Consider the following 25179-nt stretch of genomic DNA (forward strand, 5'->3'; position numbering starts at 1 on the left):
AGATGTGACTTGCATGTCAAAGGCAAGTAGGAACTGTAACCCAGTTTAACTACCATTCCACACTGTGCAATCAGCGTATTACGATGACATAATTCTAATAAATGCAGAATGATTCCAAGAGACATTCTATTCAAAAGGATTATATTCTTAGTTTTACACATTCTAGTAGGAGGAACTATCTTCAGCAGGGTACAGAAAAGGAAACAAACGCCTGTTCTATGTTATAAATGTTCTTAGCTAAAATATTTTTTGGATTAAACTGAATGTCAAAGTTCTGGGTTTTCACTATCTTGACACAGATTAAGTGAGCTTAGCATCCGAATAAGGCTTTCATGGTCAACTTAATGAGACTGCCAACATGAGGATCAATTAGTGCCAATGGGAAGGTGTGTGCTACAAACCTGCTTCAATAATGATCTGGGCCATAGTTAGTTAATTTCCAAACAGTAAAATTTGGTAACATTCTTGCTGGGATCCATACAGACTAAGCAGTTTATAGTTCATTGTAAAAATGCAGTATTATTTTGTTGCCATTAAAAGAGAAATCTAGATAAAATTAAGTTACTGTCTCTGTACGCAACTGGCTTAAGACCATATGCTGAGTCAGCTACAGTACTAAACTTGCAGCCTAAGAATGCAGATAGAAAGGGGAAGAGATTCCTCACAAAAAAACCTAAAAAAATAAATGTGATTGAAACAAGAAGAAATCCATGATACAGGGACCTGATGGAGGCAATAAGGCATTTAAGAATCTACCCATGTAGCAGGCGCAGTGTTATAGTAAGATTAGTGCAAAAATAGACAATGATTTTGGGGAGGGAAATGCACATACATAAAAGAGGAAAGTGTAAACATATCAACAGAACACAGCTGAGCTGGTTAGGATGCAATGCATCACTGATAAATGTACAAAGCTTGAGGAATAAATTAAGCCAGAGAACAGACCAAGCTTACAATTTGAAACTTTGCCATCATCTCTACCAACATATCCCTTCCAAGAGTTTGTGAACATGTACTTACTTCAGTGATGAGGAACCTCCAGCCCACAAGTGACTCATGATCAAATAAGGGGTCCAAGTTGGCCTACAAGGCAATTTCCCTTAAACAATGCCCACTTGTTCATCAGCTAATGTCACTGGGTGCCATTATCTGATGGGCAGGAGGGTAGTATTCAATCCTTGCAGGGAACATATTGGGGAAAGCAGATCCTTGCTGCCATTAAGATTGAACCCTCTGCTCAGCAACTGGTGAGCAAAGAGTTCAATCCTGCTGTTTGGCGGCGTGTGTTTGTTCCCCTGCTGGAAACAGGGAAACGTAGCAAAAAGTTGTTCAGAAACAGTTTCGCAAACAAACCTGCACTACTTTTTAAACCTCTGGTTTGCAAACCGGGACTGTTTGCAAAAGAGCTTTCAAGCAGTCCTGAGCTGCACTTTGAAGTCCCAACACTTGGGACTTCCAAGTGCAACATCACCCAACAACACTATATAATAACACCAGGTGATTGACATGTAAGCAGCCCTGCCCATCTGTAAAATTTGCCCCTTTAAGTGTAGGGAGCTAAGAATCTGGCCCATTAGCCAGAAAAGGTTCTGCACATTTTGCCCCATTAGCACAATCTAAGATTCCAGGGAAGAAAGCTACTGTTCCAAAACACTTGAAGAAGTACAAGTAATATCATCTGCCCTGGAGCAAGCTGTATTATCTGATGAGATGTTAAGAAAATAATCTGCAGAATTTGGAGCCTAAGATTGCTCTTTGAAGACAAAAATGTACTCAGAAGATGTCTGCTAAATTTAAGTCACTTTCTAGACTGACAGTGAAAATACATGGGGCACTGAGGCAGAAGATGGAGAGTCAAACTACATATGAGATGGGAGCTCTGTGAATAGATCTTTCAACATCTTTTTCTATTATAAAAAGCAACTGTTGCTGTATATGCTTTGGACCAGGGTCGCAGCAAAGTAAGATGGGGGAGAATTTTAAGTTAAGTACCAACTGAGGTAGAGAATTTGGAGGGAGGGAGATGCAGAAAATCAGTGCTCAAAACTCCCATTGTTCTAAGTGCATTTTGTGACAGGGAATTTCATTAATGAGAGCAGTTTCTGAGCTCTGGGCACAGTACTGTGCCTAAGATTTCAGATTAAAACTGCACAGTGGAAGGAAAGGAGGGCTTTTTTTTCTCCTGCCCCACTTCCAGCTACTCTCTGAAGACTGAAGAAGAGACCCTCTTAAGAATATTGGGGCGGTGGGCAGGGGAAGAACTAGACCATGCGAAAATCAACATAATATTTTAGCTGCAGTTCATTCATTTTCGGCACTGCTTGTTATAAAAAAGTGCACCTAGACATTCTGTTGCTGCGCCCATAACCTAGTTTTAAGGTGTCATTTAGTTCCTAGCTTTTGTATCTCAGTTTCTAACACTGCCTGACATGCTAGGTTTTATTAATTAATTAAATTTGTATATCATCATTCATCCACACATCTCAGGGCGAAACACATTGAGAAGGAATAACTATTCATTTTTTTAAAAAAATGTTTTTTTAAGTATGTCTGTACCAACCTTGTTTGGTTATCAAACTTAGCATTAAACTTCCTGTGATTACCACTTGCAGATCTGCATAGTTGTTAGTGTTGCTGAAGCTACAAACCACTCCAGGTGATGAGAAAGCATGTCTGTGCTGACTTCCAGGCTTTCCTAGTAGACTGGTGAGTAGGTGCTGCTGCTTAAGCAAGGCTGCTTTTCAGAGCATGCAAACACTGAATAGCCTCATATTTTAAGACCCATGGAGAAAGCTGCCTATTGATACCTTCCTTAATAGCTCAAATATTAACACTCCTAACTTGAATGAATACGCTATTTAAAAAGTGAGGTGCTACCAAGAGCTCACTCCACTCCATTATTTATTCCCTAAAAGTACAGCTCTCCTCCTATTTGTCTTTTTTTTCTATTAAGCAAGTATTTGAGATGCTCTCTCTGTACTGCCAACAAGGCTTGAAATTCACAAAAGCTTTCAATTTACTGTTCTTGCACCAGCTTTTAAGTTGTGTCTGGCAGTTAACTTGTGCTCCCTCTGCTGGCTATGCAGTAGGTTGGCACCTCCCAACCCTTTCCCCTCGACCTTTGAATGCATTCCAGTCACAGTTTTTGATTGTTTTCTGACGGGTAAGCTAACACTTCTAGATATTGTTTCTACGCTTCATGAAAATGCTTAAGAGGGCAGACCTCCACTCTCCTTTGCATGTCCAATTTTTACTGGAAGTTCAAATAGGTGCTGTGGTATGCACACACACTGTCTACACCAGAACAGAAGAGTTAACGGCATTCACATTCTTTCTTATTAACATTTGCTTTGCTACTGGGATATGCAGAAAACCATCGTGGGATTCAGGAAGAGGAAATTAGGCTTTTAACTTTTTTATATTTCCAGCTCCCACTGTATTATGCCATTACAGAATTCTGAAGCATATACAGTATATACCTGCAAGAAAAAGAAAACTCCAAGCTACTACTGAAGCTTCCTCAAAAGGGGTTTTACCAGTTCAGTCTGCCTTTGTGGTTTTTTTTTTTTCTTTTCTCTTCCAGGAACAGGGCTATAATGCCAATGAAGAGAAGTATACCCTGCTGGCAGGAGGACAGCTGCTGCAAGTATGAAATCACCACTGTTTTGCAAAGCAGTCACGACATTGTTTAAAGAGACAAAAGTCTTTGCATAAAAGAAATGAACCTACTTCTGTTCAGTAGCTGTTTGTGTTGTAATGGAAAAAAACCAAATTAAGAAAATAACTCAGTGAAAGAAAAGTTTGAAACGAAGAGATAAATCTTACATGAAAAATAGCTTTCCACATATCCTATTTACAAGATTAAAAGCTGCTGTTTCACTGGCTTCGCTGCACGTTCTGGAAGGGATATTTCAAGTCATTCCATTTTAGAACAACAATGAAGCTCCCAAATAGTACGTTTAAACACAAGCTTCACACTGCATGCCAGACAAATGTTCTTCAAAATTCTCTACTCCATAAGAAGGAATCAGCTGCTACTTGTTCCTAATTTGCTTTTAGAAGCTGGACTTGAAAATGAAAAATGGAATGTTAAAGGGAAAACAATTTATAACCTTTCATTACAACAGATTTTCCACCCTTATAAAGCAGACACATCTAATCTATCATCTTGATCAGGAAAGGTCATCAGAAAATATTTCAAAAAAAACCAAAAGGAAAAGGAAAATGCACATTTGCTTTCAGTTTCCAAACAAACCCTGGAAAGAATTTGATGGCATCCTTTACAATATTCTCTCATATACAGACTGCTGAATAGGTAAGAGAGCTGTTCATATTTCATACAATTTGAATGTTTGCACTCTATTGTTAACTCTGATGATCTTAGTAAAAAAAAAACCTTGAAAATTAAAATTAAAAACACATTGAAAGTATTAAGTTACCTTTGTTGTCCTCCTCAAGCTACGCAAGATGTTTCTTTTCCTTGGATCTTCATCAGTAGTCTCATATGGAATGACAGCGTTATCTCCCTTATATCCTTGGGAAGTATGGTCTTCTTCTTTCTTCCTAATTGGCCCCAATTCATCATCACTCCCTACACTGAAACTGGTCCTGTAACTGGCAAATCTCCCAAGCCTCGTGCATCTTGTCCGATACAACACTGGTTTACTAATGATGGACATCTTCCGGCCTCGTTCTAAGGAGCTTGTGTCCATTTCACTGTCCGACCCATTGCCACTGCCATTGGACTGGGTTTTGTTAATGTTACGAATGGTGATGATTTTGCCTTGGGTGCTGTCGTGAGGCACAGAGTAGATATTTTCCTCCTCATTCCTTGGTTTTACTACTGCATCCATGGGTTCCGCATAATCAGAAGGGTCAAAGCCATCTGTAGGTGGCCACGTGGTAGAAGACATGGACTTCCTCTGTGCATCCCGATGCCCTTGATCCAAATAGGAGAGGTCCCCCTTAATATCAAAGTGGACAGGGGGCTTTGGTTTCACTGGCGGAGGTACTTTGTTGTTCAATTTGCTTTCAAAAGTGCTCATAGCAGAAAAGACAGAAAGACCATCATTCCCCTCCAACTCCATGGAAAGTTTAGAAAGATCTTTGGACAAAGTGGGCATGGATGTGTCATCTCTGAAAGGGCTGTAGGTTGGAGGCTCAATATCTTCTTCTGAATCATGAAGGTTTGAATTACAGAGAGGCGAGCCAGCCCGGGGTGAATTGAACACTTCTTCTGTGGTGCTGCATGCTTCAGCAGCATTATCGTACATGTGGGTAGCTTCAATGATGTTTTTTCTCTCCACCACATCTTTGAAAAACAGATGGAAAATCTCTAGTTTATGTTGAGGTTGACTACAAGGTATGGTTGTAAACTTTCCATCTATATCCTGGGCAATTTCTTCTCCCTCAGTTAACTGTTCTCTGCTTAAATCATTGTCTAAAACATCTATTGAGCCATCAGTGAGTGCCACTATCTGAACAGGGATAATGTCCTGCACTTCACAAAGAAAGGCACGTAACATAGCCAAAGATGCTTTACGTTTAGCTGAATAAAACAAAATGTAGCCATGGACCAACCAGCTTTTCCTAATGCTAAAAGAGGAATGGTATGAAAGCAAGGAGAGTTCTATACGCCTCTTGTGTGGTCCTATGGGATATTCAAGTAAGACAGAATTGCTGCTTCCACACTGGGAAGGCCTACAGGTTTGGGACTGAAGAATAGGTAGAATAATATCATCTGCATTAAAAGGATCTCCGCACAACAAGCACATGACAATCCGAAGGTCGATATCGGCCAGATCTTTAATGCTTGCTGTTGAGCTCATAAGATTTAAGTTTCGCTTTGAGTCCAGCAAGCCTTTCAGAACTTGACTGATCTGCTTTTCATTAATATTACGCCCATATCCAATGCCAGTAGAAGCAGGGTCGAGGAAGACGCATTGTAGCTTACTGGCAATCTGCTGTCCTTGCTGAATTAAACTGTGTAGTGTTTCTCCACTGGTATCTCCTCTCTTGTTGACCAGAATCAGAGTCAGAGGAAGATGAACTAAGTGGTTGTCCCTTCGGCCAAGGGTTGACTCTCTGCTCTTTTCAATACTTTCAACAACGTAAGATAGAGATTCCTTAGAGTTATAAAGGCAGAGGCAACCATGTGGCTGAAATGTTGGTGTCTGGAAAGAATTAACAGGAAGTCTGACATTACCTTCTATAGGTCTCAAGGAGAGCTCATACATCTTCCCATCTATCACATACTTGTCATCATTTGTGCAAAGAGCTCGAATCTCATTTGCTAGCTCACGTGCAAGTCCATCTTTACCAAGAATGACTAGATTGATTCTATCTATATTGGAATCTGAAAGCAAGTTTTTCTGATTACGATCAGATGGCCTGATAAACCTGGAACTTATCAAGTGCTCAATTTTAGCATCTATGCAAGCTGGACAGCTGGGACAGGTTTCCTTTGTTGGGTGGTAAACAAAATGAATGTGTTTCAAGATCAGGGCATCTCGTTCAGCTTGGAGCTTTTGTAGTGCTTTAAATCTCTGCTCTTCACCCAACACATCCTGGATGACACCCATTTTCTCCTTGCTTGGTTTGGCATCAAGCTCCAGTTCATAGAACAGTTCTGAGTATTCTAAAAGCAGTTCCTGAAATTCCTCCTTGGCCCTCTCTATAATTTGCTTTTGATGTCTGCTGTAAATATCCATGTAGACAGACTCCTCAAGCCACATATAAAAATCCTCATTCATGATGAAACTCCGAGCTTCTTCCCAAGGTTTTCCTGGTGTTATGAAAGGGGAAGTCTCCAAATTCTCTTTGAAAGACCTTCTCATTTCTGCCCTTTTCCTCTCGTTCCTCAACTTCTCTAAGTGGGCCTCATAGAGCTGCTGAGCAGGCAGGGTCTCCATCAGGTCAAATGGAATGCGCTCATTCTCCATGTTATCTATATGGCTGGTGGCATCCCAGGGGGTCTCTTCAAGAACAACAAACCACTTTAAGAAGTCTGGTTTTGTCTCCAGCAGCTTCTCCATTTTTATGGAGCTCAAGTGGTTTATTTCATCCAGGTCTGGAACAAGGGCATCAAAAGCAAGGGGCAATGAGGCAAGGTACATCTTCCTCCTGCGCTCTATATGTTCTTGTTTGAGGCGATGAATGTGCTGCAGGAAGAGCTTCTTGGCTTTCTGCGTCCCTTCCAAATACACATAATCCTGATACTCAGGGGAGGACTGCATCTTCCGTGAGACATTCAACCAAGTCTCGTTGTGGTTTTTGACAATGCGGCTCACTAGCCACTCGTACTTATCTTTAGCAGCAGCAATCTGCTGGCTCTGCTGCTTCAAAGCCTCAAAGTAAGGGATAATTTTAGTTTTGCCCCTGCTTTTGTCGATCAGCTGCACTAAAGTGCTGAAAGCCAAGTCAACGTTCACATTGGATCTGGCAGACGTCTCCACCACCTGGAGGTTCTTTTTGCTTAAGGCAAAAGTGTGTGCATCTCTAATGTACCGCTCCACTCCTTCGTCACACTTTGTCAGAACCACCACAGTGGGCTTTTTAGTTTTCGTGAGTTGATTGTACAGGTTTGAAACAAACTTGAGCTGATCGTCAAAGTTCCTGTTCATACCCCTGCTGACGTCGATGCAGAGGAGAAAGCCGTCCACCAGCAGCTTCCCATCTGGCATCTGCTTCTGTTCAAAGTCTTGCTCCAGCCCAAGCTGATCAGTGCAAAAGTACATGAGCTTTTCAGCTGATGCGAGTTTTGTCGCAGCCGCTCTTTTGATGTAGGGCTGCAGGGCTGTGCTGCGGTGGGGCTGAAAAGTCTGGTCATCAATAAACTCAGTCTGCTCCACAATATGCATTTTACATTCCACACAGTCCTCCAAAGAACGCACAACTTCCCCCCAGTACAAGAAGTGGTCATTGTTAACCACCCTTCCTCCGAAGTCACTGGTGCTGAGAACCGAAGTGTGGTCCAAATGGAAGTCATCTGCCCTGGGCCGTACAAACCGATTGCACAGGCAAGACTTCCCAATGCCACACTGCCCTTTCTCTTTTTCTGTCCCAGACAACCCCACCACACTGATGTTGTAGGTGGGAATGCGAACATCTTGCTTCCTTGCCATCATCATCATCCAAACATCCTGCCACACTCGGCTTCTTCCTAGAGTATTAGAGTCTGCTGCACTCCCATGAAATATCAAAAATGATGGGATGGCTGTTAGCGATCCAGGTGAATCATCTCCAGGACAGTGAAGGTGGCTATTTCCCTGCTGCATGTGCCATCAGCAGCTCAGTTGTCACTGATCCTCAGCACTGGATAGACAGCATTCCCCCCTAGAGAAAAGAAAACAAACACAGTCTTAGGATGATTAAAGGTATAGCACTAGTGTGGTTTTAAGAAAGATCTTTAGCACAAACATGAGATAAAATGATAAAAAGACAGGTTATGCTTTAAATGTATTACGAAGACAAATATTAAAGTAGAAACTGACTTTGAGGCTGTGTTCTGAAAATTGCTCCTGGAATTCTCTCTCACATACACTACCAGGAAACAAGTCAAGAACACCCCTTGTACAACCCTCTTTACAGCCCTAATATCCTTTCTCATTTTAAAAGCAGCATAAAGGGGGGGGCAGTCAGTTCCACAGGCATTTTTTCCACTTCCTCTTTCTTTCCTGAAAAGGAAATGGGTCCACTGTTATGGGGTGCAAACCTGAGTGCTAGTAATGCTAATAAGTATTCTATATTACAAACAGCTTCCAAGGCACTGTCTCTATAGGCAGGAATGCTGCTCTTCTTGCTTCGCACCAGGAAGAAAGAGGAAGCATTTGGAAGACCCAACAATGCAATACCCCCAAAGCGGCTTGTGCAGTTCTCTTGATTTTAGGAAGGATGGAAAGGAAAAAGACTTGCATACAGCTTTTAGGAAGTAGCTCTATTGACCCTTCCAAGAATTTCCCCCCCTTCATGGTACAAAGCAAGAAGAAAACCCCACCCACAGCCTCTACAATGCAGCCCTGTTTTAACACAGGGGAAGCATCATGGAGGGCTGCATTTGAGATGAGCCTTGTACTAAGCATATGAGCCCATTGCTTGTCTCTCATTGCTTCTGCCAGTTCTGTAGGGGGAGGGGGAGGGGAATGCATTGGGGGCCAGAAAGAAGTGATAGCAGAATGAGGGACAGAAGCAGGGACCATGGAGACACAAGATAGGAGCTGTGTGGACAATTATCCTATATAATATTGAAGTCAACTTCTCTTGGCAAAAGTCCTGCGTTTTTAAATTGTTTTTTGACAGGCACAAATTGACAAGTGAAGCAATCTGGACCTGTTGAACATTCACCTGCTGGAAGGCTGTTGGAGGCACAGAAGCCCTGGCAGGGAAAGAACATGCCCTCAAGTATTCTGATTTCCATTTGCACAATGTCTGTCTACTCATATTGCTCAAGGTCAGTAAGTCCTTGCAAGAGGACTATCACTTTGTTGTTTGAATTTGTTCATGTTATTAGGAGAAGCTTAAAAAATTGAACTATGTACCAAAGCTTGACTGGTGCACAGTCAGAACAATTGTTCTAGGCAGTATCCAAAGCACTATGGCAATTGACAAAACAGAAATTGATGTAGCTGTGAACAAAGTGAGCATTCTAATGAACAATATATTCTGTCACTGTCACATTTCAAGGGCTCCCCCACCCCTGGCAAATATACATATATAGGCTTTGTATGCTGCCTTGAGACACGTGGAGTAAAAATATATATAGTATTTTCAGTGTGTAAGTTGCCTTAATAATTTTTCTTGCTCATCTTCAAAATAACTAAAGTAGGTGGCCACTGCATCCATGAGGAACTTATTGGCCAAGGCCATTAAAACACAAAAGGAATTTGAACTGAAGCCTCCCAAACCCAACTTTCTTTGTAATGGACCACAACTGCTCATTACCTGTTAGAATATTGGGGTTTGGTTACTTTTAAAAATGTTGGAAGTCCCCAGTCATGAACAGTAATGTGCTTAGTTTTACAGTTTAATATTTTCCGTGACAATTTGGTTTTTTTAGCAACACTTGAATTTTGGCAATTGCTACCTACTGCAAAATCCAGCTGGCAATATTCCCAAAATGCTCCAAATGTTTCCTTGAGGGGGGGAAATTATTGCATTACTCAGCCCAGATTTATCAGTGCATCTAGGTATCTCCTGTTTGGGGTGATTTCAAATGCTCTAGACATAGGGAACATGAGAGGCAAGACCACTTCCAGATTTCCTGAAACAACAAATTTGCAAGAAAAGCTAAGCAGATAAGCTAGTTTACAAAAGGAGAGCAATTCTTACTCATCAGGCAAAAGGTTATGCCAATAAAGGTTTAGATGGACAACTGTGCTTCTACTTTCTGCAGTTTATCTGCCAGTGGTTACTAACCAAGCACTAATAACAATGAATGAGAAATCACCCTAACTACCTATTAACTGCCACACCACGTGGTATGTGGGTACTAGCCGCATGTCCGCAAACCATAAACTCTCTTTGCCACCTCGCTACAAAGTTGAAATAGTTCATCACCAACAGTGAGAGTGAGAAAGTTCTGTCCTGGAGAACAGCAAGAAAAGCTGTTCACTTAAAACACAGCCTTAGAGAGACAGAAATAATGAAACTACTACTACAAGTATACACTCCTTACTCTCCCTCTACTCAAACATACTGTATTTAATGTCTTATTTAAACAATGTTGTCAACACCAAATGCACCAAGCCAAAGACCTCTTTGGGGTTTTTTTTGTTTAATGTAAAGAATGGTACCAGATTAATATCTGATGATTACATTCACCAGGAGGATGAACTGAACTCCCTAAACTGAAAGGCTCAATCTAATAGGATGGCAACCAGTTAAAAGTGTAAAAAGACCCAAGTAAATTCTTAAGCAATATTACTACTTGCTTTTCAGTGGCTCTTTTCTCCGCAGAACTGTTTTAATATTTGCTTAGTGATTTAAAAATATTTACAATACTTTTACATAGTCCACTTTGGGAGGCTTAATCCCTACAAGGTACCCTAAAAAATGCTCTTATAAAAAATGAAACAAAAATTAAATTAAATTAAATTAAATTACTAAACAATCAGCAGTCTCAATCATACTGCTTTAGTGACATGTTAAAACTGACACTATCATTTAATTTTTTTGGAGGGGGAGGCATTCAAATGGGATTGCTTGCTTTCATAGTTACAACATGCCTGTTTTTAGAGAATGTGGACTTTGAATCCGCAACCAGTATAAATTATCCTTTGCTTTGATGGCTGAATAATGTAGTTTAACTAGTTCTTCAGTTGGAATGAATTACACAAGACAAAAGGCTGCTGTACGTTTGAAAATGCTATTGTACGCTTGAGTTAGAAAAGGAAACCTAGAACATTTGATCTTAAGTGCATTCAACTTTTCTAAGAGGTAGTTTAAAAAAACAGCTGAGTCACCAGATTAAGTATTTGGACTACTACAAAAAAAAGTGGGATAGAGGAAGTTGACACGTACTATAAACTAAGGGCTGTTCTGAATCTACAGCCAACTGGATATTTTATCTTCAGTTTACAGTTATAAATCAAAGATTTTCTACCAAGTCCAAGTCCAATCAGTGCAGCTGGAATGTTTTGGGCTGGGCTTTTCTCACATATAAAGCAAATAAAGTTATAGGCGACAAGATTCTCAACCCTGAAAGAACATAATTCTACTAGAATTTTCATAATAAATTAGCATTAGCAGTTAAAGGCATCTTTACAGCCAATGGTGCTCAGACCAAGAATAGTTTTTTGCATGAAACTTTCAGGGCTTGGCACCTCAAATTTGAACTTAAAAGATTCAGTCAGCATTCTTGATTATACACATTACCTCACACAGGACAACATCTATTACAGTGTCAGCATAAGGGGTTTGGGGCCTTAGAATCAGATCCTACTGGTGTACAATGCAGTACCCTGACTATAAGACTGGTTATCTATTTCCCTTTCATGCTGCAGTCCAAGAAAGATAATGGCACAGGATTGATCAGCAGCTTTCTCCTCCATGTAAATATACACATATAAATATTCCTTATCCAACAAGCCTTTTACGTGGGCATTTTTATTCCAGTCTGTATTGTACTTCAAATTCTATTTATAAATGTTTTATTGTTGATACTTATTGTCAAGTTGCTCTAGGATATTTTATGGGAAGAGTTTCTTGAATGAAATGAACAAATAAATCCTGGCACTTCTGTGTAAAATGGCACCTCCTTGCTGCTGCTCAGTTCTGTGTGCCACACATTAAGAAGAACATTGACACATTACGAAGAACATTGAACTGAAGTGTGTCCAAGGATGATTACCTGGATGGTAAGGGATCTAGAAACTGGGCGTTTTTTGACTGGAGAAGAGAATATAATGCGCAGTTAGGGGCGCTGTAGTTGCATTCTGTATGCAGATCCTGCACCGATTAGGAGTTGGACTGGATGACCTCTAAGATGCCTTCGAACCCTAAGAGTCTATGAAACCAAGCCCAGCATCTTGCAACCCTACTCTTAATTCTCAAATCTTTTCTGATGCTTCTCTTTCTCATAATTACTACCACCTGTTTGCTTGCTACGCAGAAAGCCAGACAAGCAGACAATGGCTTTTAGGGCTAACCATTCTCACCACCACTGGTGCCTGGATCAGAGTGAGAAGTAGGTAGGCAAGCCGAAGAGCAAGTTCAGTGGGCTGCCTGCACAGACGCACAACTATGCCACTTATTGATGCTGGTCCTCATAGCCAACACAGATGGGATGGAATGTAGTAGAAATAATGTGTCCTGCAACACACTAAAGGTAGGGGAATAAAATGCTCACATAAAAGCAGAAACTGATCTGTCACCAGGCAAAATATGGAGAAGACACATGGCAGCAAATCCAGCTAATATTGCATGGCAAAGTCCAAAGATAAACTAAAAACAGTCTTCTCCATACTAGGCATCAAATACTAGTAAGTTCCAACTCCTGGAATGCGTTGAAAGCAAGCAAACCATAATGGAAAGCATTAAGAGCCAGAGGAGGAAAAGATTGAGGCTGCTGGTGTTGGAAAGAGAGCAGGAGGATACCAAAACAAACCAGCAAAGTGGCATGCCCAAGTGCCTGAGGAGAAAGGCAGCAGGGGGCTGTCTCAGCACTAGAAAACCTGTGGGAGGCTTTTCATTCAACAGAACAGCAAAATGACACGTGCAACAAATTGATGATACAAATGAACTAAGGCAAGCAGTACTGTATCTCCGATTTGGAAACTGGCTAGGTAAACAATCCTTGTTAAGTACAACTTTTAAAACAAAAAACATTGTTACACACGGAACTTCACCACCACTGAAACTTCAGTCACGAATATGGGTGATGAGCATTTGCTAACATATGTTGTGCTTAATGAAGCCCTGTGGCTTGAGGTATCGCAATACTGGCTGTTCTTTTAACTGGACTTGAACTGCTATATTTCGAAAAGTGAAACGATAAACATACTGTATAAGACTGTGCCTGCAAATTTCCTACCAAGTTTTAAAACTAGGAACCAAAGACATTACAAGTGATAAAGATAGGAGGCTCAACATATAACAGCCATACAACCAGCTCCATACTCACTCCTCCTGCTCCACAATCTCAATGCTTTTCTGTGTTGCCATTCTTGCTGTTCTCTTGATCAGCAAAACAGACACACTTTTCAATTTTCTATTAATTATCTAGTAAATAATTTCCCTACCAGATAAGCAAGCAGCTCCAGATAAAGTTATGAGAAAAATATTAAATTTAAAAAATGCCAATTCAGTAGCGTGTGAAATCCATGCATATACTTGGAACCCAGTATATATAGTTCCACAGCCAGCTATCAGCCCTTCTCTTCATTTTAGTGGAGAAAAGAAAGGCTTGTATCATAGGCCACATGCATCCCTAATGTGTCCTGCTTTCAAGATCAAGCCTTAGTTGAGCATATGCAGCTTTAACCAATCATTTGATCAAATTTTTCAAATCAATATAAGGAGGAATCACACTTTTTAGCTGTGTTTGTGGCAACATTACCATCTTAGAAAAGGCATTCCTTCATGAGAGAAAGGAGAATATGTCTTTTCTAGGATGGTACCCTGCAGTTTTTAGAAGTACCAATATAAAGTTGGTTGCCTGATCAGCAAGGGCACATTTTAGACCATGGGTAGGCAAACTAAGGCCCGGGGGCCGGATCCAGCCCAATTGCCTTCTAACTCTGACCCGCGTGCGGTCTGGGAATCAGCGTGTTTTTACATGAGTAGAATGTGTCCTTTTATTTAAAATGCATCTCTGAGTTATTTGTGGGGCATAGGAATTCCTTCATTTCCCCCCCCCAAAAAAAATATAGTCTGGCCTCCCCCCCACAAGGTCTGAGGGACAGTGGACCGGCCCCCTGCTGAAAAAGTTTGCTGACCCGTTTTAGACAAACAAATGTATTTTCATGATCTACATATCTACTATTTAACCTTCAACACTTCCAAGAACTGGCCTACAGGCCTCACTGAATGTTGCCCTCATCCACCCAAATCTTGATGATTTTGTCTGCCCATCACAGTTGTAGAAAATGCAATGTAATAAACAAAAGGTGGGGGGGAGAAAAGCAAAAGGGGAAAAGCAGGACTCCTCAGCACAGAAAGCTAGTTAACAAAGAAGTCACACAATACTAGAGTGAACCCTGGTTAACCCTGCATTAGGTACAAGAAATACAGCCCCACATTAGGATGTTTTATTGGTATAGTAATGCTTCCCTGCCGCAAGTAGCTCAACTAAATTATCTTCCGTTTGCTAGATACCATTTCTTATGCAAAATTAAGCACAGCCCAACTCAGCACTCTCTTTAAAACATACCCTCAAATTAACCTAATTTAAGGGGTGTTTGTTGCTGCAAACATGTGCATTATTTATATTTAATGCTAACTTCCAGCTTAGTGTGGTTTTAGTGTTCAGAATTACACACTGTTGAAAATCACTTTTAATAAAGCAAATGCTGAATGACCCTGAAGTACAGCAGCACAAGGGGTGCCGCTTCAGTCCACTGCCTGTACTGTATGTGTAACAATGGCGAAAGGATTTCCTCACAGAGTCGTAAATTTTCTCACTGCACCACAGTGGCTCAAGTGTAGAAAATCTCTGAAATGGGTCATTTGTATCTTTGGAAAGGCTGATTTAAGCTTTTAACCATCTGGATCTGAAACATTTAATCTCAGGCAGCAGATGGGCTATTCTTAGATGAAGGGTGTACATGAGCTTACAGGCCATGCACACCAACCCCAGCATCACCCTCTGGATCCCTTTGGAAATTTACTGATACAAGGAGAGAAACCAAGTACTATATGCACACAAATCACACAGGCACTGCTACTAGCTGGGATGAATACACTAGAGTCCTGCTTAGCAGCATGTATTCTCCTCAGCACATAAAACCCACTATCCGTTGCATGGATAAAGGCCCACTATGAGAGGTGGTTTTCCAAAACACTATTCCTTCAACACGGCACATCTAAGATTAGCACAATCCCCTGGAAGCAAAGCAGATAAGTAGACATGTTGTAAAACTTCAATTATGACACATTAGTAGCATACCTCACCACCATCCCTAAGGGAGGACATTAACATGGACAATCCTCCTTCCACTTCAGTAAAAGAATGTGCATAATTCTCTTGCAGTTCTTTCAATAAAATGAGACTGAGATGGAAAGATTTCTGTGCGATGCTACCAACAGTTGTCTCTATCAAGTACTGAAATCCTAGAGCTGCATTAAGTGCTGCTCCAGAGGTTCCCTTGATTTTGGGGGTGGCTTTTCAAGTTAAAGATGGGGAACTGCAGAAGTAAAGGGATGACCCTCAGAAATCCTGGTGTATGTAGTAAAACCTGTCACTCAACAATTTAGATCTCACCTAAGTCTACTACTTATGTGAAAGAAATTAAAAGAAAGGCTACATTTGCTTTTTGTTTTGTTTTTACTATTATTGTTAAAAGAACTCATTTTTCTTCCTAGCTGGACAGGCAAAGCTTCCCTCTTTTCTGTTTACTTCAATAGACTTGCATACCAAAACCTTCTGCTAACAGAGAATGTACTCACAAGAATCCAGTGTTCAAGCAGCAACTTTTATTAGCTATCACAAAATCTATGTTAGACGAAAGATTATTATGCACACGCAGATTATAAATACATCATGTACAGCCTGCTGTACAAATGCACCCTCATTTTAGCTTGCCTAGTGTTGCTAGCTATATATATATATATATATATATATATATATATATATATATATAATTAAACATATATATGCTGTATTCTTATCCCCACTTGAAACATTGCAGAAAACACCACCTGTATAAGAGCAAGAAAAGCCTAATTTTGCTTCTTGGCCAGGAAAAACATTCTGGGCCCTACATGGCAGGAGGCATCTCTGTAGAAATGCCTAACTAGGGGTATGACAATCGAGAAAGACAGCAGTCACTGGTGCCTGAACTGGCACAGGGGTTGCTGCACAGGTGAAGAAAAAGGGTTTCTTTGCCTCTTGCGATTTACAATAAATATTGCACAGCATCTAAGCAAATCTGTAACCAGAAAGTCACATATATATTTTTAAAAGAAGCATAGGGAGAGTTTCTCTCGACAAACAGTACTAGTTATATGTCTTACCATCTCTCTCAGCTTTGAAGTACAATGAGGTTCTCTATTTAGTTATAAAGAGGAAGTCTGTTGTTAAAATCATTTAGAAAGCAGACGTGAAATAAAAGGGGGAAATGCAAAACACAACTCAGAATTTCCAAAAATATCCAGTATTTGATACATAGGAATCCTATCTCCCCACAAGTTTAATCTTAAAATGGGATTTGTCTAATAGGTCCATCTGCTGGATACCTTCACCAGCTTGTTCTGAGACTGGAAAGCCAATAAACACCTCAACATAAAAACTGAGGTTTAAAAGGGGAAATAGCTTGTTCAGCATCCCAGAATTTAGTTAGCAACAGCCCCACTGGTTATTAAATCAGAATGAGTGAGTAAAATAACTAGATTTTAAATCAAATGTCAGGGACTGGCAGAACACTGACAAGTGTGCACCAGAAGAAGGGGGGCTGGAGTTTGACTCGGGGGGGGCAGTGATTTGTGGGGAACTGTACTTGTCAGGAGGCAAGAGTCAGGGCAAGGCAAAGCTTCACAGTTGGAGGGTGGAGCACAGGATGGGTCAGAAAAAGAGGAAGGTCAGGCAAGCAAAGGGTCAGGTGTTCCCCCCTGCCTCCTCCTGCACCACTGTCTCCCAGAACCAGTAGGGGATTGAAGAGGGATGAGCAAAGGAAGCTGACATGCAGGCACAGTCTCTGGCTGCATGCACACAGCCTGTTGGGGGGAGGTACATAACTGGTGGAAGTGAAGTGGCCCCCTGTTGCTACAACTGCTCCAGAATAATAATAATTTTATTATTTATACCGTGCCATCTAGCTGGGTTTCACCAGCCACTCTGGGTGGCTTACAACACATCTTAAAACATAATAAAAACATCAAGTGTTAAAAACTTCCTGATACAGTGCAGACCTAGGAATAGCTGCCTAGACACTAGACTGGTGTGCATGGGTATTCAGAGCCATACAAACTACTCTTCAGTGTCAGCTTTGACAATAAAGAGTTTACTATCTGCTGTGTGCATTTTTTGGTTGGAGAGCACCCTTTCCAGGCATCTCTACAGGCCTTCAGATCTCTCTCCAAGCCACAAACGTCTCCCCAGGCCACATCCCTCGCTGGCCCTGCTTCATACCCCAAGTAGTTTTGCCTGACTAGAATGTGGCCTTGAACTCTGACCGTGCCTCTTGCTTGCTTGGATGGCAGAAACAAGCCTACTGTACAAATGTATGATTATCATTTGTTCCTCCATGCACTTATGCCTCTGGTCTCAGAAGGTTGCCCAGGAGGGAGTGAGGGCTTTGGGCTGAAGGTTGCCCACCCCTGTCTTAAACCAATAGCAAAACTGGCTATTAGCATCTGTAATTTATAAGGCCAAAGATCCAAAAACTATCTAGGCTACTAACTGCAAGAGCTAGTAAAGTTCTTGAATTTTTGCACTGAAACAAAAGGCCTTCATATTCCTGTATCTCAGGCTGTGCTGGAAACAGGTTCAAAGGTGATTTCCCATGCAGCATAGAGAGCAAACAATGTCTGCTCACCACAAAAGGGAGGGGGGAGTATGGGTAAATAAACTTTGCCACATTTAAAGTAGTTCAGTTCTCGCAATAACCTCTCTCTAGGCCTGCTCAGAATCTTTCATAAAAGACAGCATCACTACTCCGCCACTTTTTGTGCTACCACATAAAAAGAGCTGTGCTTCCCTTTCCCATCCAGCCAGAGAAATGTGCTCTCTTGGATTGGTTCTTCAAGGGGAATGAGGGGCAATTTCTCTCACCTATCTGCTTTAGTTTCCTAGAGCAGCAGATGGGATGCTGTCTGACTGCTTTGTTCCTCAAGCAACAAAGCTCCCCGTCTTTGCCAGCTGTTAATTAAAAGTGATAAATGAGACAAAAAAGGGAAATACCTATGCTAACAGCATTTCTACTTCCCCCCACCTTTACTGGGGGTTTCCACACATGGAAGGGTCAACCTCTGTGAACTCCATGTACCCTCTTTTAAGAAGAACCAGACAGCCTTCACAGTTCTTATGTCTGCTGAAAGAGGTGCAACTGAAACTGCCTAGAAATCATCAACCCTTGATGGATTATGAGGTGTCAAGAAGTCCAAGCATTCCTATAACAAAGTTAAAAGGCATCACACTGTCTGCTGTTTCAGTGGGTTCTCTTATTTTCCACACCCCAATGCACACACCCCGTTTTTTAGTTCAGCAGCAAATTGTATGAAATTTAAGAGCTACTAATAGGTATTATTGTCACTGCCCATGATTAGATTACTATTGCTTATCCCTTACTGCCCTGGGATAAAGCGTTGGATATTTCATGGGATGTTACAAGTATAAAACCTGGGAACAGTATGAAGTTCAGGGAAAGAGACAAGAGTATAAAGTTTAATATTTTCTACCTGTTTTCTTATTCATTGTTAACAGTGGGATGAATTGGTTTGCAATCTATAAAAAAAACTATTTTTACTAAGATGGTTTTCCCACATCTGTTTGTAACACCGAATAAGCACGTTAAGAATCTGCACCATACACTTCCGGCGAGGACGCCATTGCGGGCGGTCGTGGGTCGCTTCGACAGCGAAGCGACCCAGGCCGGCCCGGGGGTAGGAGCCCCGCTACCGCAAAGCGGGGCTCCGCTAAACCGCGGGTCGAGCGTCCCGCGGCATGGGCTCTCCAGCGAGCCCACTATGGCACCGAACCCTTCTCCCGTTCCCCCTGTAAAGGGGGAGTGGGGGTGAAGGGACCACGGCGCCGGGCTGTGGAGGCATGCCCCAACCGGACCGGCGAAGCGGCGGCCGCCGCTCGCGATGAGCGAGATCGTTCTACCTGTCAGAAGAAAAGCAGAAGAAACCCGCAGGCCGTGAGTAATGTAATAATTGGACTTAATTTTGACATTTGGCGCTCCAGGAGCTACGCTGAAAAGGAAGCCCGTTTCTCCCTTTGTGTGGAGAGGAAGTAACTGCCTTTGATGGTGACTGCTGTTGCAATGGTGGATACAGTGTTCTGAATTTGACAAGTGAGACAGGTCAAACCCCTTTTAGGGGAGCTAAGTTGGTGGAAATATTTCTTCTTGAAGTGGATAGAATGTAATCTTTTCACCCTGACTCCAGGGAAAATGGCTGCGGAAACCTATGACTAAGATGGAAAAGTACTGTGACCAAGATGGAAAATACTGAAACCTGATACCCTATGCCCACTTCTACCATGTTGGGTTTCGTTTTCAAGCTGGCTTTAGACTCTGGACTGACTTACGAACAAAGGATTATTCTCTTGAACTTAGAATTGCTAAATCAGAAATTAATTTTGTTGAACCAGGATGTCGAAAAAAAGTTATATTCCACAGGAAAGACTCTTCGGAACTTTGTTAAATTGGAAGAAAACCTTGGCAGGGAACTTAAGGGAATTATTGAAGTACAAAGTACAATGCAAATCCGAGAAGATGAAAAATCCTGTTGGGGTGAGAGACCCAGGATTAGAAGACAACTTATATCCAATTTCTGGGGTGAGAGCCCAGGAATGATGGGGAAAAGATTTGTATATCTACGATCAGAAGATGAATGGAATTTTGAAGCGGAGATGCTGGAAGGTGATGATTTGTGTACCCTGATGCTCCCTGTAAGGATTGTTATAGACTGCATCTGGAACTGTGGACTTATAAGAAAAGAGGACATTCTGGAAAATGGTCTTGGTGTAAGATGGAGGAATGTCTGGGGGGAGACCCCGAGATGGCGAAAGAAAATGGTTAGAAAAGGGATAGGGTGAAATATCTAAAATATAATTAGGATGGTTTATTATGGTACCCTGAAGCCGGTGTGTTAAGATTTTAAGTTTTTGAATTAGAGAAGAGATATGTGAATCCTTTTATTAGCAGCAGTTTAAGTGAAATAAGATGTAAGATGTTAGTTAAGAAGTAATAAGTTAATTTGAAGTACAATTAAATATTAAGAAGTATGTTTAGGTTTCTGTTTTTGGATGATTCGAATTTTAGATATGTGAAGTTATTAAAGTAAATGGGAATTGGAACCAAAGGAGAGAAAACGGGGGAAGTCACCCAGTATAGATTCGAACAAGATTTTTTTTTTGTTTGTTTTAAACAAGAAAAAGAATTATTGGTGTTTTAGTGGGGTTATATCTGTTTTTTATTATGTTTTGATTGTTGGGTTTGTGTGTTGTATGTGTTTTGTCGTTCTTTGTTTTGAAAAAAAAGCCAATAAAATTCTTATTAAAAAAAAAAAAGAATCTGCACCATACAGCTTGGGTATATCAAGATGCCAATTAAGATGCAACTGCACACACCCTAAGCTCTAAGGCTCGTTCGTTATCACTCTGTACTCCTCAACTCTTTTCACTCTGCTTAACAACCTAAGAGTACAAGACTGTATAACATCTATTCATTTTAACCAGGCTTATTTCAAATAATGCCCTATATAGAACTCTAAAGCCATGCTCTTTCTCTCTGTGATTTATAAGCAATGCACACAGGTTTTTTCTCTCATCTACAGATTTACCTTGCCCCATTGCAGTTCAATGGACTATAAGAACAAGGTCTTTCTTCTGTTTTCTGTATTAAGAAAAATTAAGCAAGCAGAGGTTATCAACTCAAACAAATCCGTCACTAGCAAAGGGAAATCCTAGTTTCCCCATCAATATTCAAGCCACAAGAGAAAATGTAAAGACCTCATTCTGACTTCATTATTCAAATAGATTATTATTAACGTCAAATAATTTTTGGGGGGAGCAGACTTCAAACATAAAAGAATTAGACAAATGATGTGAGACATTCTATAGCTTGCTTGAGCACTGCCAAAGCCCTATCACTGTGGTATCAGAACACTCTGAAGCATCTAACAGCTCAGATAGTTGAAGACTTGGACAGTAGCCAAACCACCTCCCTAGCTGGGTCATTAAATCTAACTAAGGGGGGGGGGGGAGGAAATTCAGGCTCTATCTCAGGTCATCACAGCCTGCCTTCCCTACTCCCAGGGATGTGTTCAGTAGACAAAGATCTTCTCAAAAGAGACAGGTAACACTATTGTTAAAAATAATGGTTTAAGGCTTCTGCAATTATAACTAGGCAGCTAAAAGCTAGAACTTAGCCTCCAAAACTACAGCTAAAGAAAAAGGGGCCATCAACTGGGGAACATTACCATCACAACCCCCAGTGAAATTAATAGGTGCTTCATGAGTATAGCTCTCACTTCTGTTCCATTTCAGAGGAATTCAAAATCAAACCATTGACAAGAGACAGTGAACCAAAGTTTAAAACTACTAACAGAGTTAGTAGTAAAAGTATGATGTTTTCCAGCAGTCAAGATTTCTGTGATACAAGTGGGCAAGCACCACTAAATGTCACTCCCTATATTTAATTTAACATTTATCAGAGTTGAAGTATCTAAAAAAATATAGCAAAATTATTATTATTTTTTTAAATGTTATTCAGTGATCCCAATTTCAAAGTTCATATAGGTTTGTTGTTGTTTAGTCGTTTAGTCGTGTCCGACTCTTCGTGACCCCATGGACCAGAGCACGTCAGGCACTCCTGTCTTCCACTGCCTCCCGCAGTTCATATAGGTTACTCATACCGTTACTTGAAGTAGTCAAAATACTGGCTGGACATATTTTCCGATACTGGTGTGTTTAATTAATTAAGTAATTAGCATACCTCCATTCAGCCAAAGATCACAGAGTAGTTCACAACATAAAAATGCAAAATGAGAACACAAAATACATAATAAAACAAAAACAAACCAATAACCCCCTTCCACGAATACATTTAAAAGATAATAGATATTTATTTATATTTATATTTATATTTGAAACCTTCCTACTCCAGTGGCCTATTGGTTAACCTCTATACATGCACATTGTAATGCACTCCCTACCATGCAACCATGCTGAATTTGAATAAGCTGACAATGTAATGGTCTAAGGAGTATATCAAATGCTTCTGAAATGTAAAAAGGAGGGGGGATACAGAGCTGTGTTATCAGCACATGTAAAAGTATTAGAAGCTTTGTAGGGTTCAATGCTATAGGTGAATATACCCTATAGTAGACCTGATCTGTGATCCTCTCTGAATTTCATGTAAACCTCCTTTTATGCAAATACTCAAGCAAAACCATAGTGGGTGATTGGTTTCACACCAGCTCACCCCACATCCCCTTGCTGCCCACTGATGCTTATGAAGGACGAAACCACAAGATATGTACACCACTAAACCAGAGTGTAAAATATAGTGACTGGGATCTAAATCCTTTGGGGCTAGTAAGGCCCTACAGTATTTTGAACCTTACTCCCAATATGAGATCAAATAAGAAGACTTGTGAGTGGGGCAAGCTATCCTGATTCTGATCTTCCAACATATGTTCACTCTAGCATCTGTATTTGTAACCTCTGCCTGTGTGGGTCCTAATGGGCTTAAGCAGAGTAAAACTTAAGAAGCAATAGACCCTCTAAGTCCAAAGAAATATCAAGGTGCTGGACACTTCAGAGCTGCTTCTTTGCAAAAAGCTTTAGTCCCAAAGGGGTGGAACAACCACAGCAAATGGCAAATGTATAATTTGCAGCTTACACAAGATAAGAGTGCAAAAATATTATTCAGCTCAACTGCAGAACAAACTTCCATTCCCTCCTTCTAGCTCTCCACTGTGTAACTCCCCACTACTGGGCTGAACCAACCCATTTGTAAGGATTACATATACAGCTAGTGTGAACTAGCAACTGATCAGCTAAGAACGGCATGAGTAAATGCCATTCTAAACCAAAACCTCTTGGGATGATAAAGGCAAAATCTTCAAAAACTTATTAGTCCCTTTTAGGAGATTCAAGAGTATGAGTAATGAGCACTTTTCTTTTGTCAGAATTTAACCAATTTAAAGGGCTGCCCACTGAACAACTATGCTTTTAAAAATAAATAACAAGAGAGGGGGAAACCCAAACTTAAATGAGAAAATGCACTCAAATAAGTCAACAGAAAATACAAAGTGGCAGAATTGTTTGTTACAGTATACAAAAAAAAGACTCAGAAAAATAGATTGAAACGTAACAATATTAAGATCATCCATGGATACTTTATTTTCCTCAAGATTTGTCAAGTCCCACATATCCTTTCCCCCTTATTTACCTAAAAGCACATTACTGTACAACTACCAGAGGTAGGAAATAGGAACAGTGCAACATGGCAAGCTGCCTTATACAGAGTCAGATCCATCTAGTATTGTCTACACTGACTGGCAGTGCCCTCTCCAAGGATTAACTCAGTGACCTTCTGTGCGCAAAGCAGATACTCTATCGCTGAGAAACAGCCCTCTCCCAAAAAGGAAACATGCAAATAAGTTTTTGTACAAGTTCATTAGAAACCATTGGCCTTAATGAGACCAGGATACAAGAGCACCTACACGAGATTACCTGGGATTTCTCTCTATCTACCCACGGTGCAAGACAGTCAAATCACTGGACAGGCATAAATTAGGTTGGCTGTGGTACAGCAAGAAAGATACCCATTACTGCACAGGAGACAAGCGTGACGGCCAGTTCCTGTCTCCTGCTGACAACCTCTGAGCCCACACACACTACATTACTGAGTGTATTTCAAACAGTCGAACACAGCCCCTGAGATAGAAAAGCAATAATATCCCAAAGCACTAACCAGTATCCCATACTATCAAATGCATAATGCTCATAGTCCTGCTCGGAGAAGCTCTGCCCAGTCTGTACCCAAAACAGGTAGTACCCATCACACAGCATAGAATCATAGGGTTGGAAGAGACCACAAGGGCCATCCAGTCCAACCCCCTGCCAAGCAGGAAACACCATCAAAGCATTCCTGACAGATGGCTGTCAAGCCTCTGCTTAAAGACCTCCAAAGAAGGAGACTCCACCACACTCTTTGGTAGCAAATTCCACTGCCGAACAGCTCTCACTGTCAGGAAGTTCCACGTCAAATACTGGAGAAAATTGGGAAAGAATCCATTTTATTTTAATATTGTACAAAGCCCCAAAAAACTGTTTCTAACAAAGGCATAATATCTAAGAATGAAGTTATTGAACTGCTTACCCCAACTTTAGCAAAAAGTCTTTTATGGGATCTGTGTCCCGAAACTTGGAAACGATGAAACAATGATGAGCTGGAATGTACCCGAGATTCATGGCAGCCTTGTATCATAAGAACATGATGATATCCAATTCAGGGAACAAGATTCCATTCATGTCCTATACTAGGGGAGGAGAATCCTTTTAAGCCCCAGGGCTACAATGCCTCATGGGCAAACTTCCAGGGGCTGCATGCCAGGGTGGGCTGAGCCAGAGGCAACAGAGGCTGGAGCAATGAACATGACTCTTACCTTTGTACAGTAGGCTACATGTGCAAGCCAGAAGTTTCTACACACCCCTATCTCTCCATCTAGACAAGCAAGAGACATTATCATAGTTCAAGGACACATTCCAGTGAGGCGAAATTACTCAAGGAGGGTGCACAGCAGAGCTAGCAAGGACTGCAGCCAAGGTAGAGAGAGCATGTAAAGAGACTT

The 25179-nt window shown here is 41.0% G+C and overlaps 2 protein-coding genes across 2 annotated transcripts in view; both read right to left on the reverse strand.

The window, feature by feature from the left end:
* ARHGAP35 (Rho GTPase activating protein 35) overlaps positions 1–8334 on the reverse strand; it is a 59469-nt gene extending 51135 nt beyond the window's left edge. The window contains exon 1 of the mRNA XM_033158418.1: positions 4440–8334. Within this exon, the coding sequence (XP_033014309.1) occupies positions 4440–8276 (3837 nt within the window). The 5' untranslated portion in view covers positions 8277–8334. The remainder of the gene's footprint in view (positions 1–4439) is intronic.
* Positions 8073–25179, reverse strand: part of LOC117051767 (cyclin-dependent kinase 13-like) — a 28597-nt gene continuing 11490 nt past the window's right edge. Inside the window, exon 2 of the mRNA XM_033158419.1 lies at positions 8073–8334. Within this exon, the coding sequence (XP_033014310.1) occupies positions 8308–8334 (27 nt within the window). The 3' untranslated portion in view covers positions 8073–8307. The remainder of the gene's footprint in view (positions 8335–25179) is intronic.

This window comes from Lacerta agilis, chromosome 8 (genome assembly GCF_009819535.1).
Source record: "Lacerta agilis isolate rLacAgi1 chromosome 8, rLacAgi1.pri, whole genome shotgun sequence".
Lineage (NCBI taxonomy): Eukaryota > Metazoa > Chordata > Lepidosauria > Squamata > Lacertidae > Lacerta > Lacerta agilis.